Source organism: Eptatretus burgeri, chromosome 2, assembly GCF_056783735.1.
Source record: "Eptatretus burgeri isolate ZD-2024b chromosome 2, Ebu_testis_v1, whole genome shotgun sequence".
Taxonomy (NCBI): domain Eukaryota; kingdom Metazoa; phylum Chordata; class Myxini; order Myxiniformes; family Myxinidae; genus Eptatretus; species Eptatretus burgeri.
In genome coordinates this window covers 151,611,708-151,631,930 of record NC_140962.1, presented here as the reverse complement: position 1 = coordinate 151,631,930, position 20,223 = coordinate 151,611,708, and the positions used below count along the sequence as shown (strand labels likewise).

Genomic DNA, 20,223 nt, shown 5'->3' with positions numbered 1-20,223 from the left:
TTCGGACATGGGTGCGATTTTTTTTCTACGAGTGGGCCCGTTAGTCCAATGGACCAAGTTTTCATTGGTCTTCACAGCCTTGTAGCATACCTGCCTGCTGTACCGCTTGAGCATTAGCTTGCCTTGCACTAAACCCAGATGTGCTTGGGCCAGGGCAGAGATTATATGTTTATTGCCCAATTATACTACTATTATTGGTGTTGTTAATATTATTAGTATTAATTAATGTTTTGTTATTTATTTTGTAATTAGAAGGCCATGCCGTGGAAGGACCCATTAAGCTGCCCTATACACCTTAACATAGCGTGCGTTTATAACACGGGAATTTTTTCCGGGTTCTTTGTAGTTAATGAGCCAAATCAACTCGGGAGATAATGGCGATAATTTTGGTGCATCACATTCCACATCAGAACGCTCCAGTAGAACTCCACAAAAAAAAACATGCCACACACACACACACACACACACACACACACACACACACACACACACACACACACACACACACACACACACACACACACACACACACACACACACACACACACACACACACACACACACACACACACACACACACACACACACACACACACACCTCATCATTTAGAGTAGATCGACCCATTGCCCCCTGCTCTTCTTCGACCCTCAAAACCTGTATAAAGCGGCTTTACTACTGGTGACATTCCCAAAGCATTGATGAACTACAGATATCTCAAGGATCTAAGGTGCATTATGGAACTTTTCATTTTACAAACAAAACACCCCAAAAATGGTAGATTGTAAAAGCAAGAGTGGGAGCAAACACAATAAATAAATCAAAGTGCACAAGTACTTTAAAGTATTAAATTTAATGCAAAAAAAAAAAAGGAGCAAAATATTTAATTCAACAAAGGAATAGGAGCAGAAATATCCCAACAGGAAAGGTAAAAAAAAAAACAAGAAAAGAAAAAGAAAAGAGACCATTATCCCCTGCAATATTTAATCCAAATCATTTTCGCGTGGCCAACAGAGACGCGAGCATAAAGTGACATGTAAGCAGCGCCAGGCACAACAACCTGATCAAATCAGCAGAAAGTACCAGCATGTTTCTTCACCCCCAAAAGGTAATTTGATGCACAGGATGGGAATTAACCACGTTTGTTAATCAATTGCAATTTCTATGTTTAATCGGTATTCCTGAAAGCTCGTCGGCATTTGCTCTTGGTTGGAGGGTACCCACGTCCTTGTTCAACCATCAGACGGTGGAATTAGTCCATTTTAAGTGATGTCATTCATATTTTAAGAGTTCACTATGAACAACGAAGTTGTGATGTTTCGAGCAAAACCGTAGGAGTACTTTCCAGGTGTTTTGTATAGCATCTTCCCTCTAAGGGCTATTTTAAAGATCGTCACCAAAACTTGGACAGCTTGCAGTTGTAGCTTGTTTGTTATGATTTCCTGGTATCTCTTTCAAAGACTCTCGGAAGTGGATTTTAATCAACGCAGGAGTAGTTCTGAAGATGACTGGGATGTGCTGAATCTTCCACAGCTTCCCAGTTGCCTTCACGTTATGGTTGAGCTTCGGGTACTTGAGCGCTTTATCTCTTTCTGGAAGATCGCTTCCCATTTTGATGGGGTCCAGGTGCTCCACTGCGTGCACACGGGCGTGCTTTTTCATCGCGGAAAAAATGGAGAACGTCTTTGCACAAACTTCGCAGCTGTATGGTCGCTCCCCTGTGTGAATTCGCATGTGAATCTGACAGTGCACCAACTGGTTGAAGCCCTTACCGCACACAGTGCACGGGTATGGGCGCTCTCCCGTGTGAATTCTCACGTGTTTCTTCAAGCCCGACGAGTACATGAATCTTTTGTCGCACACACTGCAGATATATAGCTTCTTCTCTGCACTGCAGGTAAATGGCCCCTTCTCGGAGTGAAAGCAACGCGAATGCTTTCTCAAAACTGAAGAAGAGGAGAACTTCTTTCCACAAACCTCGCAAGTGTATGGGCGCTCTCCTGTGTGGATGCGCGTGTGGTTTTTCAAGGACGATATATTTGAGAATGCCTTGACACAAAACGTGCAAGAGTACGGGCGCTCCCCCGTGTGAATCCGCATGTGACTCTGACAGTGCGCGAACTGAACGAATCCCTTTCCGCACACAGTGCACGTGTAAGGGCGCTCCCCCGTGTGAATTCGCAAGTGCTTCTTCAAATCCGACAAATAATTGAATCCCTTACCACACACGTTGCAGGTATATGGTCTCTCTTTTGTGTGAGTTCGAATGTGGTTCACCAATGTGCTCTCGTAACAGGCACTGTAAGAACAATCAGTGCATTTGTACTTTTTGGCACGGGATACTGATCGGTGCCTCTTCCTGTGTCTCATCAAAGCCACCTTTGTGTTGAAGACAAGAGAGCATGATGTGCAGGGAAAATCTGCGATGAGATGCTCCTGTTCACCTGCAAAGATAATTCACCAAAAGAAAAAGAAAGCCGGTTCTCAGAAACTGGGCCATCGGAAAGAATCTCAATGTACAGCTTTGAAGGCAACATTTAGCAAATGAAGTGAAATGATGAGCTGAATTGAAAAGACTTAAAGGATCTGCAACCTTTACATGCGAATATTCTCAGTAAAGTGCCTCATGCGTCGTGCTGCAGCAGTGCAGTGTTCAAAAGTTGCAGGTTACCATTTACCTTTGTGATGTGATTTTTTTTTATTCTTAATTGCTCATCACAAGACTGCACTGATCATGACAGTTAAAAAAATAAAATAAATTCACTCAACAATTCACAATAATGCCAACTGAAACTAAAGGAAGCCAGAGGCAGTTTTGTGTTAGTGACTTTGTGTGAACCATCCCACTCTTTTGTTTTTTTAAGGTTGTTTTTTTTCTTTGACCCAACATGGCTGCCAGACCTTTTGAGCGATGATGTCATCTTTATCAAACCAAATTTCCCATGGGTAGTTGATCAATTAGTTAAATTTTGCATTGTTCAGTTAAGCGTTTTCTCCGACCAAGATGCTCAAAGATTTTCCCTTTGATCCAATATGGCTGCCAAACCACGTGACACATGATGGTCATTTTTATGAAAATCCTGTTGAAATTTCAAGTTAATCGGATGAAAATTGACAATTTCAGAAATTCTGGCCTATGTTGACCTCAAAAATAATTGGTACTTTAATTCAATGACCGAATGTGCAAATCCTCCACAAATTTCAATTTGATCAGATGAAAATTGACAATTTTAGAAATTTGGACTATGTTCACCTTTTGGCTAATGTTGACCTCAAAAATAATTGGCAGTTGAATTCAGTGACCTGATATGCAAATCCTGTTCAAATTTCAAGTCAATCGGATGAAAATTGAGGATTTCAGAAATTTTGGCCGATGTCGACCTCAAAAGAGTGACCGCTGTATCACATGGTCATGTAACATACGTGGTAAAGTTTCAATTTCCTCCACTGAACGGTTTTCCTTGCACGCTCTTAACAAAATGCAAACATGACGTACGCCATACCTACGTACGTCGTATGCACGCTACCAATCGCTTAATCCTGCTTCTCGCTTTGCGAGCGCAGGGTAATAACCAGGGACACCATTTGTCATATTAGGAAGAAAAGTACCATGAATGTCATGTCAAAGAGATCATGTGATCATACACGGCGAGCGGACAGTTGTTTTGCGAGGGGCAATATGGCGAACATTCAAACAGAAAAAAAACAGCGACAGGCGTCTCAATGAATTTATATTCAGCTGGTTCGATTTTCTCTATTTTATACCTAATAATTTCTTTATTCCACATTAGATGTAGGGTTTGTTTTGCCAGGCCAAGGTATTAGGGTTCAGAATTTACGTGCATACAAGATAAACATTAATATATAAATGAGGATTAGGGTAAGGGTTTGAGAGTTATGGTTACGCAATTCCCAGTGCAATTTTAAAACAAATCATATCACTGTGTGAAGGGCATGGATACGAGTACAGAAAGTGGTCGGATGTTCCTGTACGACAAAAAAATAAACAAATGAATTGGAGCACAAATAAGAGTAAAATTCATGATCTTAAACATGATTTACAGATTATATACTGAAACGCAAAAGAAACTTACCACCTTTTAAACCCGCAAATATCAACAATAACACTGCGTGTAGTAAATGTTTGAACTTATTTGTGGACAGTGTCCTCACTGTCAGACAAAACGGTCACGGATGGTCACTTGAACCCTCAATGGTCACTTCATAGCACAGCTGTTGAACAGCCGTTTTGACTGTCAGTGATTAGCCAAGGGGTACGGGATGATTTTAATGAGCTGCACGTGATGTCTTGATGTTGGCTTTAAAAAGGCCAGTGCAAAATGGGCATTTCAATCAACATGCCACGATTGTCAAGGGATCAGTGGCAGTGTGCCTTGGGCATACTGCAAGGCGGATTGAGCTACCGTGAGGTGGCACGTCGCCTTGGCTGTTCACACCAGACGATATCGGCACTGGTGGACAGAGACACCCTCCACAACTCTGCAGATGACAGACCTTGATCAGGGAGGCCAAGAGTCACCACTGCAAGGTAGGACAGGCAGATGGTCCAAAGTCAGATGGCTTCAGACATTGAGGACTGAGTGGGACAGAATCCAGCAGCAATCCATCCAAAGACTGGTAGGCAGTATGCGCCGACAATGCACTGCCTGCATCCAAAACAATGGTGGCTACACCCGCTATTGAAAGGGGACTGACATTGCACCCTGTGCTGTTCTGTACTGTAGAACAAACTTATGAGATGGTGTATCCTGGTCAAAAACTTGACACGTCATCAATAAAATGCCAATGTTTCAATTAGCAATTGTTGGTTTGTTTTATTAACCTCCGCCATCTTCGAAGATGGATGGAGGTTACTGTTTTCACCCCTTTCTGTTTGTTACTTACGAAATCTAAAGATTTCGCAAGTATATTGATGACTTCCGTTTCTGTTTGTTACTTACGAAATCTAAAGGTTTCGTAAGTTTATTGATGACTTCCGTTTGTTTGTTTGTTTTTTTGTTTGTAGGCAAGATAACTCGAGAACGGAAGAAGCTATCAATGTCAAATTACACCACGTGATTCAGGAGGGTGATGGCTCGTGCTGATTAGATTTTGGTCAAAATCGGTCAAAGGTCAAGGTCACAGTGAGGTCAAACATAATTCCGTAAATTCATGTGGAGAAATGGAGATTTTTGCTTCGCTCGACGTTACGAGTTTGTTTTAACTTCGATTTTAATTTTGTCTTCGGTTTTTGCGATCGCTTAGGACGCTTAAAACTCGGTTGTCGAAATTCTGGTAAAAATCGGATGTTTTGAAGACGTTTTAAGATTGTATAAAAAATATTTCACTCGACGCGTCACGGGTCGTCCCATGATGCAGTGCGCTCGAGCAGACACGTCGTTGAGTTACGTTAAGGTATAATTGCGTGGAGAAATGGAGATTTTTGCTTCGGTCGACGTTACGATTTTTGATGGTTTGATACAGAATCATCGTAGAAACTTCTGGTTTGCGTCGCTACCTTCTCGAGAGACAGCTTTTATTAGACAAGGTCAGAGGTCAAGTTGACGATTTCGTAAGTACCAGTCTATGACTGCTTGTTTGTTTGTTTGTTTGTTTGTAGGCACGATAACTCGAGAATGGAAGAAGCTACCAAGGTCAAATTACACCACGTGATTCAGGAGGGTGATGGCTAGTGCTGATTAGATTTTGGTCAAAATCGGTCAAAGGTCAAGGTCACAGTGAGGTCAAATATTCGATTTTTGATGGTGTGGTACAGATAACTCGAGAACGAAAGAAGCTACCAATGTCAAATTACACCACATGATTCAGGAGGGTGGTGGCTTGCGCTGATTAGATTTTGGTCAAAATCGGTCAAAGGTCAAGGTCACAGTGAGGTCAAACATCCAAAAAATGATAGCTCGAGAACGGAAGAAGCTACCAATGTCAAATTACACCACGTGATTCAGGAGGTTGATGGCTAGTGCTGATTAGATTTTGGTCAAAATCGGTCAAAGGTCAAGGTCACAGTGAGGTCAAATATTCGATTTTTGATGGTTTGGTACAGATAACTCGAGAACGAAAGAAGCTACCAATGTCAAATTACACCACGTGATTCAGGAGGGTGGTGGCTTGCGCTGATTAGATTTTGGTCAAAATCGGTCAAAGGTCAAGGTCACAGTGACGTCAAACATCCAAAACATTCGATTTTTGATGGTTTGGTACAGAATCATGGTAGAAACTTCTGGTTTGCGTCGCTACCTTCTCCAGAGACAGCTTGTATTCGACAAAGTCAGAGGTCAAGTTGACGATTTCGTAAGTGCCAGTCTATGACTGCTTGTTTGTTTGTTTATTTGTGAACAGTATTACGGAAAAACTCCTCGACGGATTTCGACGAAACTTGGTGGGGGGGTTAGGTATGGTCCAAGGATCATGCCATTAAATTTTGGACTTGGTCCCAGCCCCCCCTCCAAAAAAATTGCTCGAGAAAAATTTTTTTTTTTTGCAATTCCACATGTTTTAAGTGATTTCCCACCCCCCAAACTTTTTTTACCCCCCCCCCCAAAAAGAGAAATTTTTTTTGCATTTCTACATGTTTTAAGTGATTTCTACCCCCCCAAAAAAAATTGTTACCCCCCCAAAAAAAATTTGTTACCCCTCCCCAAAAAAAAAATTGCTAGAGAATTTTTTTTTTGCATTTCTACATATTTTAAGTGATTTCCAACCCCCCCAAAAAAATTGTTTGAGAAAATTTTTTTTTGCATTTTTACATGTTTTAAGTGATTTCCAACCCCCCCAAAAAAAATTTTGCAACTTTTTTTTCAACAAAATTGATTTTTTTTTTTTTTGCATTTTTACATGTTTTAAGTGATTTCCAACCCCCCCCCGCACCCCCCCCCCAAATGTTGGAGAAAAGAACTATAACTCTGTCAGCACTGTTGACATATTTCATGAATAAGATACAAGGTTCACTTGAGTGACCCAGCAGTATTGGCGGCAGAGGTTTTGCACTCTCCAGAGTGCTCACCGTCCAGTTTTTAACTGTTACAATTTTATTACATTTCAAACAAGTGGTAAGTTTCTTTTGCGTTTCAGTATATAAGCTAACAAATCTTCAAAATATGGCCAGAATTGGTGTCCACGACTTAAAGGAACACAAAAATGTCTTGAAATTAAAAATTAATCTTTAAAAACAATATTTTTCAAATTTGCTCCAGGCAATCCGGAGTTGCTTATCTCTGTGAAGTTTACTGCATTTTTTGTGACTTCATACTTTGAAGTCAAACATCTTTATTTAAAGGTCCCATGACACTCAAAATTTTCTGGTTAACCTCCGCCATCGAAAATGGATGGAGGTTACTGTTTTCACCTGTCTGTTTGTTTATTTGTGAACAGTATTACGGAAAAACTCCTGGACGGATTTCGACGAAACTTGGTGGGGGGATTAGGTATGGTCCAGGGATCATGCCATTAGATTTCGGACTTGGTCCAAAGTCCAATATGGCCGCAATGGCGGCCATTTAGAAAAAATATTTGAATTTTTGTTTTTGCATTTCAACATGTTTTAAGTGACTTCCATCCAAAAAAAAAAATTTGCTGGAGAAAAAAAAAAATTTGCAACTTTTTTTCAAAAAAATTTCGATATTTGAAAAATATTTGAATTTTTTATTTGCATTTCTACATGTTTTACGTGATTTCCAACCCCCCCCAAAAAAAATTTGTCAGAGAAAAAATAACAAATTTTGCACCTTTTTTTCAAAAACATTTCGATTTTATTTTTTTGGCATTTCTACATGCGCGTCGATCTAGTTTAGTTTATTCAATCGTGGTTCAGTAGAGTCTGATCCGTTTTGACCTACAATGAATAGGATATCAGGTTCACTTAAGTGACCCAGCAGTATTGGCGGCGGAGGTTTTGCACTCAACCGAGTGCTCCCCCTCTAGTTATTTATATATCAACTTGCCCTTCCTAGTGAAGAAATCACCCATGTTTCTTTTTTAAAATCAACAATGGGATAATTAGACCAATATTTCGAACATTTGTAGTGCTTTTCACAACTTGCTATGCCCCGCCCCTCAAAAAAGTGGAGTTCAGTGAACCGCAGGTCACGTGACTGTTGACGTCATCTCCAGAACGCGACTCGCTCAGAGTGGATCGATTAGACGTCGCATGCCGTATAAAGTACGTACAAATGCATTGTGCACATTTGTTTGCTATCTCACTGATAGTCTTAATTCCTGTGATTGTTTCGCGGAAGTTTCCTCACACACAGAGACAAGAAATTCTGCTTCTGAGCCGTGTATGCACAACAATCACGAGGCAATTATTTATCCCTTTACTACCTTGTCGTAGCCGTGTACAAATCCAATACATGTATGCACAATAAAGCGCTATACCATGTCCACAAAATATAAAATGTGAGCGTTGAACCTTTCCATTAAAAAAGAAACTTACAGGGACATACAAGTAAAATACTAAAGATGAATATTGCATCATTTCAAGGCACAAGGAGATAATTTTAAAATCAAACAATGTGAAAAACCTGCACCCACATTTTGCAGCTAATTGAATTGTTCGTTGAAACCAGCCTGCTGGGATAGGTACGATTCCACATACATGCAAGCCAGGTATGGTTGCACTCGACATACATGGGTTTATTCTAAAGTGAAGGTACTGCTTCCATTGGCTTGCTATTCATTAACATTTAGCAAAAATGCTGTAATAAATGAACAGGGAAAAATATGTTGGCACAACTATGAAAGACAAATTTATCTGTCCTATTACACGGCCTCATAGCCTCAGGACTCTTACGCATTGACTTGTACATTGTGTGCATGCTAATACAAGTTACTTGTCAACTCTAGAATCTAGACTTGTCCGATAAATCCTTCGTCCGTCCGACAAGTTCGATAAATCTGACGTGCTGTAGCTTTCTTTTGTTATTCTCTTTTCTTCGTTGTTTTCTACTGGCGCAACATGACGACAGTAGGAATAAAATAAATAATAATGCAACAGAACGTCAGATTTATCGGACTACTCTAGACAATTCTGTCGCAAGGTGTGTTCTGCACACAAGTTTTGATCATATCCGGACAGCGAGATTGCCGAGTCAACAGCCTCCGATGTGGTACCTTATCAAATGCTTTCTTAAAGTCTAGATGTACCACCCTCCACTGCCATTCCCTCATCCACCCGATCAGACAATGCCCCATGAAACTACAAATGATTTTTTTTTTTACCAAGTCGACATTTTTCACCCGTCTATCAGTTCGTGTGTGGATGTGCTGGATATCTCAAAAAGTTGTGGACGGATTCGGACGAAACTTGATAGACATGTTGGGTGTGCGACGAGTTCGAATCAATTCAATTTTGATGAAGATCCAGTTCTGGATGAGAGGTTTTTTTTTTTTGATTCTTCATGATTGAGAGATGGGGCCCAAAAACGACACGTCAATACAGCATGAAATTTCAAAAAATTGAGGACGAGTTGTGAGAAAATCGCGGACGAGGTCAGGTCAGGTATGGGAGCATGTGTCAGAACAGCACGTCGCTGCGTCCACTTTCCACCGGTACACCAGGGGCCTCCGTCTGGCCATCCCCCAGGCAGATGCCAGGCCCATCCCCATCTCCTTGAGATGATGGTCAACCTGTTGCAACCATGAGGCACATGGTCGACCCACTGGCCTCCTCCACTCATGAGACTCCCTCGCTGAGAGAATCTGGTGAGCAGGATCAGAGTCAGGAAAACGAGCCACATGTCCATACAGCCGCAACTGACGCTCACGGACTATGCAGGTAACAAATCTCATCCGAGTCTCTCTCAGCAACCGCTCGTTGGACACAAAATCCGACCAGCGATAGCCAAGGATTCTCCGAAGAGACCTGGTACCAAAGGAATTAAGTCTCCGTCTCAGATCCTTGGTCAGAGTCCAAGTCTCGCACCCATAGAGCAAGACTGGAAGTACCAAGGACCTGAAGACTCGGACTTTCGTCCTCCCGCACAGGTACCGGCAGCGCCACACCCCATGATCCAGTGAATCCATGACTCCCCAGGCCCGACCCAGACGTCTATTGACCTCTGACTCGCAGCCAGCAGAGACATGAATATCACTGCCAAGGTAAGTGAATCACTCTCCACGACCTCAACATCCTCACCACAAACAGACACAGATAGGACAGCAGCATCCAAGATGTCACCGAAAGCCTGGATCTTAGTTTTGACCCAAGAAACCCGTAATCCCAACGGCTCCGACTCCTCATTCAGCACCTCGAGGGCCCCCAAGAGGATGTCTAAAGTCTCCGCAAAGATGACTGCATCATCTGCAAAGTCAAGGTCCGAGATCTTGACATTCCCAAATGACGCACCGCAACTTGATCTCTCTGACATCCTCCCTAGAATCCAGTCCATACAAGTGCTGAAAAGTGTGGGGGCAAGTACACATCTCTGACGAACTCCAGTAACAACTGGAAATAAGTCAGAGATGGTATCACCACACTTCACAGCACTCTCAGTACCAGAGTAGAGTTCAGACATCAGATCGATCAGTTTTGGTGGCAACCCACGAAGACCAAGAATCCTCCAGAGGACATCCCGATTCACTGAATCGAACGCTTTACAGAGATCAACAAAGGCTGCAAGCAGCCCCTGCCAAAACTCTCGTCTGCGTTCGGTGAGGACACGAAGTGCAAGGATACGGTCAATCGTTGACCTCTTTGGTGTAAAGCCTGACTGCTCTGGACGCTGGTGCTCAAGCAGATGATGGCGAACCCTATCGAGAATTATCCGAGCAAAGACCTTGCCCGGCACTGAGAGCAGCGTCACCCCTCGGTAGTTGTTGCAGTCTTGGCGATCACCCTTCCCTTTCCAGAGAGGGACAACAAGGCCCATCTTCCAGTCAGTTGGGATGATGCCTGTGTTCCAGGCAGAGCACAAAACTGCATGCAACGACATGAGTGCAGCATTTCCACCAGCCCTGAGAAGTTCGGCATGGATGCCACAGATCCCTGGAGCTTTGCCCCGTTTCAACTGGTTCACCGCAGCCCGTGTTTCCACAAGCGTAGGTGGACCACAGTTGATTCGAGGGTCAGCAACAGGGATTGTAACACCCTTGACGTCCAACTCGACAGTTGGGGGATCAGCCTGGTACAACCGCTCAAAGTAACCGGCGCAGCGGGCCTTCACTTCAGACTCCGCTGTCAAGAGCCTACCACTCTCTGCTCGAACTGTAGTGCTCCGAGGGATGGGCTTGGATGAACGTAATGCGCGAATTCCCCTGTAAGCGGGACGAGAATCACCTGTCCACAGGTGATGCTCTACCCCCTCACAGATTCCTCGCACATAGGCCTCCTTGTCCACCCTCAGTGCACGTACAGTTTTACGCCTCAGCTCCCTGAACAGCTCAGCTCTGCCATTCAGCCTGGCACTGCGACTCTGGTCAATGGTATCCAGTGTCCCTTGACAGACAAAATTCTTCTTTGCCCTGCGGTGAGCTCCAAGGCATCCACCGGCAACATCAAGGACGGTGGTCTTGAAGGCGCTCCACAACTCTTAAGGACCCCCCAAAGCACCCAGACCCCCCAAGTGTCCACTCAGCCTGTTCGCAAACTCCTCAGCTACTCTCTCATCCCTGAGCTTGGCAACATCCAGCCTCGGCTGGGATGGTACCATTCTCCAGGATTTAAGGTGCAGCTTTAGAGTTGCTACAACAAGCCTGTGGTCAGTATTGAGGAACTGAGCACTCCGGTAGACCCTGCAGTTCTGGATCATCCTCCAACGACCGTCAATGAGGACATGGTAAATCTCCTTTGCCACACCGCCAGCGTTGGAATACCAAGTCCAGCGATGAGCTTGTGGGCGCTGAAACCATGAACCAGCCACCCTAAGTCCATGACTTCTTGCAAAGTCAAGGAACTTAGTGCTATTCTGGTTCATAGTTCCTGACCCATGGGGACCAACACACACCTCATAACCGTCCCTATCAGTTCCAGTCGATGCATTGAAATCCCCCAAGACTAGAAGTGTTTCTCGTCTGGGGCACTGATCAACCACAGACTCGAGTGTGGCGTAGAATGCATCCTTCACGGTGAGATCACTCGCCTCAGTCGGAGCATAAACAGAGACCAGGGAAATGACACCTAAGGAGTGACGAATCCTTAATCTCATAATACGCTCGTTGACCGGTGTTACCTCAATTATCATTGGGGTCAGCTTATTGGACACAGCTGCAGCAACTCCTTGGGTATGGTAACCATCAGAGCGACCAGACCAATAATAGGTGTAACCACCCACCATTATCTCGCCGCACCTCAGAGAGAGCTGCAATCCCGATGTCCAAACGCTTGAGCTCAGATGATAACAGAGACAGGTGATCATCCTCTCTTAGGGATAGGACATTCCAGGCACCCACCCGAAGGGACCGCCTCAGGTTAACCCAAGGAGACCGCCGTCTGGTGGACGACACCTCAGCACCACTCCGACACACTCTCCCGCAATCTGACCCAGGGATGTTACCCCGTGGTTTCCCTCCTAACAAAGATTGGGGGTCCCGAAGGCTTTGCCCCAATCCCGTCATCCGGTGAGCTGCCCTGCGAAGGGAAGCTGCACAGGAGGTACTCCCACGGAGTGGGTTTTCAGATTTTTTTTGCGTTTTTGCGTTTTGCGGAATGAAGGGTTTTACGGTGGCCAGAGTGGAAATCCTGCCACCAACCTCCTAATAAGAAGTGACCCAACTGCAGGAGGACGTCCGCAGACACAGTTGGGCACTAGATATGGATGGCCGTTGGCTCACAAGGAGCTCCTCCGCCCTTTGACAGGTTTTGTTTTTAATCCTGCTGGGTGTCCATATCCAAACACCCTCCTCACCAGAAAACCTGGTGGGGGAGACGGTTTAGTCGCCGACAACCCGACCATGGAACAGGTTAGTACAGGTTTACATGGTACCTGTAGCAGGTCACAGATCGAACCTGACCTGACAGTAAATCGCGGACGAGTTGTGACAAAAACCGCGGACGAGTTGTGACAAAAACCGCGGACGAGTTGTGACAAAAACCGCGGACGAGTTGTGACAAAAACCGCGGACGGGTTGTGACAAAAACCGCGGACGGGTTGTGACAAAAACCGCGGACGGGTTGTGACAAAAACCGCGGACGGGTTGTGACAAAAACCGCGGACGGGTTGTGACAAAAACCGCGGACGGGTTGTGACAAAAACCGCGGACGGGTTGTGACAAAAACCGCGGACGGGTTGTGACAAAAACCGCGGACGGGTTGTGACAAAAACCGCGGACGGGTTGTGACAAAAACCGCGGACGGGTTGTGACAAAAACCGCGGACGGGTTGTGACAAAAACCGCGGACGGGTTGTGACAAAAACCGCGGACGGGTTGTGACAAAAACCGCGGACGAGTTGTGACAAAAACCGCGGACGAGTTGTGACAAAAACCGCCGACGAGTTGTGACAAAAACCGCCGACGAGTTGTGACAAAAACCGCCGACGAGTTGTGACAAAAACCGCCGACGAGTTGTGACAAAAACCGCGGACGAGTTGTGACAAAAACCGCGGACGAGTTGTGACAAAAACCGCGGACGAGTTGTGACAAAAACCGCGGACGAGTTGTGACAAAAACCGCGGACGAGTTGTGACAAAACCGCGGACGAGTTGTGACAAAACCGCGGACGAGTTGTGACAAAACCGCGGACGAGTTGTGACAAAAACCGCGGAGGGGTTGTGACAAAAACCGCGGAGGGGTTGTGACAAAAACCGCGGACGGGTTGTGACAAAAACCGCGGACGGGTTGTGACAAAAACCGCGGACGGGTTGTGACAAAAACGCGGACGGGTTGTGACAAAAACCGCGGACGGGTTGCGACAAAAACCGCGGACGGGTTGCGACAAAAACCGCGGACGGGTTGCGACAAAAACCGCGGACGGGTTGCGACAAAAACCGCGGACGGGTTGCGACAAAAACCGCGGACGGGTTGCGACAAAAACCGCGGACGGGTTGCGACAAAAACCGCGGACGGGTTGCGACAAAAACCGCGGACGGGTTGCGACAAAAAACCGCGGACGGGTTGCGACAAAAACCGCGGACGGGTTATGCGATAAAACCGCGGACGGGTTGCGACAAAAACCGCGGACGGGTTGCGACAAAAACCGCGGACGGGTTGCGACAAAAACCGCGGACGGGTTATGCGACAAAAACCGCGGACGGGTTGCGACAAAAACCGCGGACGGAGTTGCGACAAAAACCGCGGACGGGTTGCGACAAAAACCGCGGACGGGTTGCGACAAAAACCGCGGACGGGTTTGCGACAAAACCGCGGACGGGTTGCGACAAAAACCGCGGACGGGTTGCGACAAAAACCGCGGACGGGTTGCGACAAAAACCGCGGACGGGTTATGCGACAAAAACCGCGGACGGGTTGCGACAAAAACCGCGGACGGGTTGCGACAAAAACCGCGGACGGAGTTATGCGACAAAAACCGCGGACGGGTTGCGACAAAAAACCGCGGACGGGTTGCGACAAAAACCGCCGGACGGGTTGCGACAAAAACCGCGGACGGGTTGCGACAAAAACCGCGGACGGGTTGCGACAAAAACCGCGGACGGGTTTGCGACAAAAACCGCGGACGGGATGCGGCAAAAACCGCGGACGGGTTGCGACAAAAACCGCGGACGGGTTGCGACAAAAACCGCGGACGGGTTGCGACAAAAACCGCGGACGGGTTGCGACAAAAACCGCGGACGGGTTGCGACAAAAACCGCGGACGGGTTGCGCCAAAAACCGCGGACGGGTTATGCGACAAAAACCGCGGACGGGTTGCGACAAAAACCGCGGACGGGTTTGCGACAAAAACCGCGGACGGGTTGCGACAAAAACCGCGGACGGGTTGCGACAAAAACCGCGGACGGGTTGCGACAAAAACCGCGGACGGGTTATGCGACAAAAACCGCTGGACGGGTTGCGACATAAAACCGCGGACGGGTTGCGACAAAAACCGCGGACGGTTATGCGACAAAACCGCGGACGGGTTGCGACAAAACCGCGGACGGGTTGCGACAAAAACCGCGGGACGGGTTGCGACAAAAACCGCGGACGGGTTGCGACAAAAACCGCGGACGGGTTGCGACAAAAACCGCGGACGGGTTGCGACAAAAACCGCGGACGGGTTGCGACAAAAACCGCGGACGGGTTGCGACAAAAACCGCGGACGGGTTGCGACAAAAACCGCGGACGGGTTGTGACAAAAACCGCGGACGGGTTGTGACAAAAACCGCGGACGGGTTGTGACAAAAACCGCGGACGGGTTGCGACAAAAACCGCGGACGGGTTGCGACAAAAACCGCGGACGGGTTGCGACAAAAACCGCGGACGGGTTGCGACAAAAACCGCGGACGGGTTGCGACAAAAACCGCGGACGGGTTGCGACAAAAACCGCGGACGGGTTGCGACAAAAACCGCGGACGGGTTGCGACAAAAACCGCGGACGGGTTGCGACAAAAACCGCGGACGGGTTGCGACAAAAACCGCGGACGGGTTGCGACAAAAACCGCGGACGGGTTGCGACAAAAACCGCGGACGGGTTGCGACAAAAACCGCGGACGGGTTGCGACAAAAGCGGCGGACGGGTTGTGACAAAAACCGCGGACGGGTTGCGACAAAAACCGCGGACGGGTTGCGACAAAAACCGCGGACGGGTGGCGCAAAAAACCGCGGACGGGTTGCGACAAAAACCGCGGACGGGTTGCGACAAAAACCGCGGACGGGTTGCGACAAAAACCGCGGACGGGTTGCGACAAAAACCGCGGACGGGTTGCGACAAAAACCGCGGACGGGTTGCGACAAAAACCGCGGACGGGTTGCGACAAAAACCGCGGACGGGTTGCGACAAAAACCGCGGACGGGTTGCGACAAAAACCGCGGACGGGTTGCGACAAAAACCGCGGACGGGTTGCGACAAAAACCGCGGACGGGTTGCGACAAAAACCGCGGACGGGTTGCGACAAAAACCGCGGACGGGTTGCGACAAAAACCGCGGACGGGTTGCGACAAAAACCGCGGACGGGTTGCGACAAAACCGCGGACGGGTAGCGACAAAAACCGCGGACGGGTTGCGACAAAAACCGCGGACGGGTTGCGACAAAAACCGCGGACGGGTTGCGACAAAACCGCGGACGGGTTGTGACAAAAAACCGCGGACGGGTTGTGACAAAAACCGCGGACGGGGCTGACAAAACCGCGGACGGGTTGTGACAAAAACCGCGGACGGGTTGTGACAAAAACCGCGGACGGGTTGTGACAAAAACCGCGGACGGGTTGTGACAAAAACCGCGGACGGGTTGTGACAAAAACCGCGGACGGGTTGTGACAAAAACCGCGGACGGGTTGTGACAAAAACCGCGGACGGGTTGTGACAAAACCGCGGACGACAAAACCGCGGACGGGTTGTGACAAAAACCGCGGACGGGTTGTGACAAAAACCGCGGACGGGTTGTGACAAAAACCGCGGACGGGTTGTGACAAAAACCGCGGACGGGTTGTGACAAAAACCGCGGACGGGTTGTGACAAAACCGCGGACGGGTTGTGACAAAACCGCGGACGTGTTGTGACAAAACCGCGGACGAGTTGTGACAAAACCGCGGACGAGTTGTGACAAAACCGCGGACGAGTTGTGACAAAACCGCGGACGAGTTGTGACAAAACCGCGGACGAGTTGTGACAAAACCGCGGACGAGTTGTGACAAAACCGCGGACGAGTTGTGACAAAACCGCGGACGAGTTGTGACAAAACCGCGGACGAGTTGTGACAAAACCGCGGACGAGTTGTGACAAAACCGCGGACGAGTTGTGACAAAACCGCGGACGAGTTGTGACAAAACCGCGGACGAGTTGTGAGAAAATCGCGGACGAGTTGTGAGAAAATCGCGGACGAGTTGTGAGAAAATCGCGGACGAGTTGTGACAAAACCGCGGACGAGTTGTGACAAAACCGCGGACGAGTTGTGACAAAGCCGCGGACGAGTTGTGACAAAGCCGCGGACGAGTTGTGACAAAGCCGCGGACGAGTTGTGACAAAGCCGCGGACGAGTTGTGACAAAGCCGCGGACGAGTTGTGACAAAGCCGCGGACGAGTTGTGACAAAACCGCGGACGAGTTGTGACAAAACCGCGGACGAGTTGTGACAAAACCGCGGACGAGTTGTGACAAAACCGCGGACGAGTTGTGACAAAACCGCGGACGAGTTGTGACAAAACCGCGGACGAGTTGTGACAAAACCGCGGACGAGTTGTGACAAAACCGCGGGCGAGTTGTGACAAAACCGCGGGCGAGTTGTGACAAAACCGCGGGCGAGTTGTGACAAAACCGCGGGCGAGTTGTGACAAAACCGCGGGCGAGTTGTGACAAAACCGCGGGCGAGTTGTGACAAAATCGCGGGCGAGTTGTGACAAAATCGCGGGCGAGTTGTGACAAAATCGCGGGCGAGTTGTGACAAAATCGCGGGCGAGTTGTGACAAAATCGCGGGCGAGTTGTGACAAAATCGCGGGCGAGTTGTGACAAAATCGCGGGCGAGTTGTGACAAAATCGCGGGCGAGTTGTGACAAAATCGCGGGCGAGTTGTGACAAAATCGCGGGCGAGTTGTGACAAAATCGCGGGCGAGTTGTGACAAAATCGCGGGCGAGTTGTGACAAAATCGCGGGCGAGTTGTGACAAAATCGCGGGCGAGTTGTGACAAAATCGCGGGCGAGTTGTGACAAAATCGCGGGCGAGTTGTGACAAAATCGCGGGCGAGTTGTGACAAAATCGCGGGCGAGTTGTGACAAAATCGCGGGCGAGTTGTGACAAAATCGCGGGCGAGTTGTGACAAAATCGCGGGCGAGTTGTGACAAAATCGCGGGCGAGTTGTGACAAAATCGCGGGCGAGTTGTGACAAAATCGCGGGCGAGTTGTGACAAAATCGCGGACGAGTTGTGACAAAATCGCGGACGAGTTGTGACAAAATCGCGGACGAGTTGTGACAAAATCGCGGACGAGTTGTGACAAAATCGCGGACGAGTTGTGAGAAAATCGCGGACGAGTTGTGAGAAAATCGCGGACGAGTTGTGAGAAAATCGCGGACGAGTTGTGAGAAAATCGCGGACGAGTTGTGAGAAAATCGCGGACGAGTTGTGAGAAAATCGCGGACGAGTTGTGAGAAAATCGCGGACGAGTTGTGAGAAAATCGCGGACGAGTTGTGAGAAAATCGCGGACGAGTTGTGAGAAAATCGCGGACGAGTTGTGAGAAAATCGCGGACGAGTTGTGAGAAAATCGCGGACGAGTTGTGAGAAAATCGCGGACGAGTTGTGAGAAAATCGCGGACGAGTTGACAAAATCGCGGACGAGTTGACAAAATCGCGGACGAGTTGACAAAATCGCGGACGAGTTGACAAAATCGCGGACGAGTTGACAAAATCGCGGACGAGTTGACAAAATCGCGGACGAGTTGACAAAATCGCGGACGAGTTGTGAGAAAATCGCGGACGAGTTGTGAGAAAATCGCGGACGAGTTGTGAGAAAATCGCGGACGAGTTGTGAGAAAATCGCGGACGAGTTGTGAGAAAATCGCGGACGAGTTGTGAGAAAATCGCGGACGAGTTGTGAGAAAATCGCGGACGAGTTGTGACAAAATCGCGGACGAGTTGTGACAAAATCGCGGACGAGTTGTGACAAAATCGCGGACGAGTTGTGACAAAATCGCGGACGAGTTGACAAAATCGCGGACGAGTTGTGACAAAATCGCGGACGAGTTGTGACAAAATCGCGGACGAGTTGACAAAATCGCGGACGAGTTGTGACAAAATCGCGGACGAGTTGTGACAAAATCGCGGACGAGTTGTGACAAAATCGCGGACGAGTTGTGACAAAATCGCGGACGAGTTGTGACAAAATCGCGGACGAGTTGTGACAAAATCGCGGACGAGTTGTGACAAAATCGCGGACGAGTTGTGACAAAATCGCGGACGAGTTGTGACAAAATCGCGGACGAGTTGTGACAAAATCGCGGACGAGTTGTGAGAAAATCGCCGACGAGTTGTGAGAAAATCGCGGACGAGTTGTGACAAAATCGCGGACGAGTTGTGACAAAATCACGGACGAGTTGTGACAAAATCACGGACGAGTTGTGACAAAATCGCGGACGAGTTGTGACAAAACACACACGACTCACCATTCTCCGAGACTCCTCCATCTTCAGCACAAACAGAGCCCTCGTTGTCATCGTCGATCCACAAAACTTCAGCAGGTCCTCCCGTCTCCTCAACGTACATTCCACGTCTGGACACGACGGTCCTTTCCGATCTTCTCCCCGCACGGAACGACTCCATGTACCGACATAGCTCGGCGTACATGGTGTCGGTGAACTTTCGTGCGGATAAAGAACACAGTTGATCTCTCACCGTCGGGGGCTCGGCCCGGGCACAGAGAGCTCCGAGGATCTCGATCCCGAGACCCGTAACGGCGGCTCGGAGAGACTCCTCCGATAGACCCTGGATCTCCAGCCAGGCCGGGACGGGCCCGCGGTCTCCACTCCATCTCCTCCATTCCATTGTCTGTCAATATCCCGAGCTAAAAGATTCAAAACAAATATATAGCAGGTGTGTGATGCAATTTTTTTTTTTTTTTTAATCTCTCTTTGAGACGAGTTTCTTCAGATACTGATTGACGCTTGATGCTAATCATTGGACATTTAACTAATCGTCCTGAAAATAAAAAAATAAAAAAATAAAAATAAATCCCGGATATTTACTACTTCCTCTTCCGAGAGCGTCATCGTGGTTGGAAGGGACCGCATGATGTTGTTTGTGGGTTTCATTTCCCTCAGTCATTTCTGTGCGTTTCAGCCACTCAGCTGGAAATACACCTGCAGCACACGCTTCCGGTGCCAAGCAGCCGCCATGTTGGAACACGCTTCCGGTGCCAAGCAGCCGCCATGTTGGAATACGCTTCCGGTGCCAAGCAGCCGCCATGTTGGAACACGCTTCCGGTGCCAAGCAGCCACCATGTTGGAATACCCTTCCTTTGCCAGAACGCAAGAGGTGCAGGTGGAATGTATCGCTGAGTGTGATTGACGCTGGACTTCGTTTTCATATGTGTTGCTTCATCAGGATGAAGATTAACGCAACACGTCATCGGATTCCGTTGACAGATTGATTTACATTTGTTTCCAAATTTCCACATTGTTTATCTTT

General features: G+C 48.0%; 1 protein-coding gene across 1 annotated transcript; it reads right to left on the bottom strand.

The window, feature by feature from the left end:
- Window positions 1–839: 839 nt before the first annotated feature.
- On the bottom strand, window positions 840–19,761 carry LOC147033559 (uncharacterized). The gene is made up of 2 exons (XM_085855678.1): window positions 19,203–19,761; window positions 840–2,442 (listed from the first exon to the last, which is right to left on the bottom strand). Exons 1-2 carry the CDS (start codon window positions 19,579–19,581, stop codon window positions 1,382–1,384), a joined length of 1,440 nt encoding a protein of 479 aa, XP_085711804.1. The 5' UTR covers window positions 19,582–19,761; the 3' UTR covers window positions 840–1,381.
- Between the last annotated feature and the right edge of the window lie 462 nt (window positions 19,762–20,223).

Bases quoted from the DNA above. Each gene is read 5' to 3' on its own strand.
- LOC147033559 (XM_085855678.1), bottom strand. From the start codon at position 19,581: ATGGAATGGAGGAGATGGAGTGGAGACCGCGGGCCCGTCCCGGCCTGG. The intron at 2,443-19,202 runs GTGAGTCGTGTG...TTATCTTTGCAG, and splicing joins TGGAGGAGTCTCGGAGAATG to GTGAACAGGAGCATCTCATC.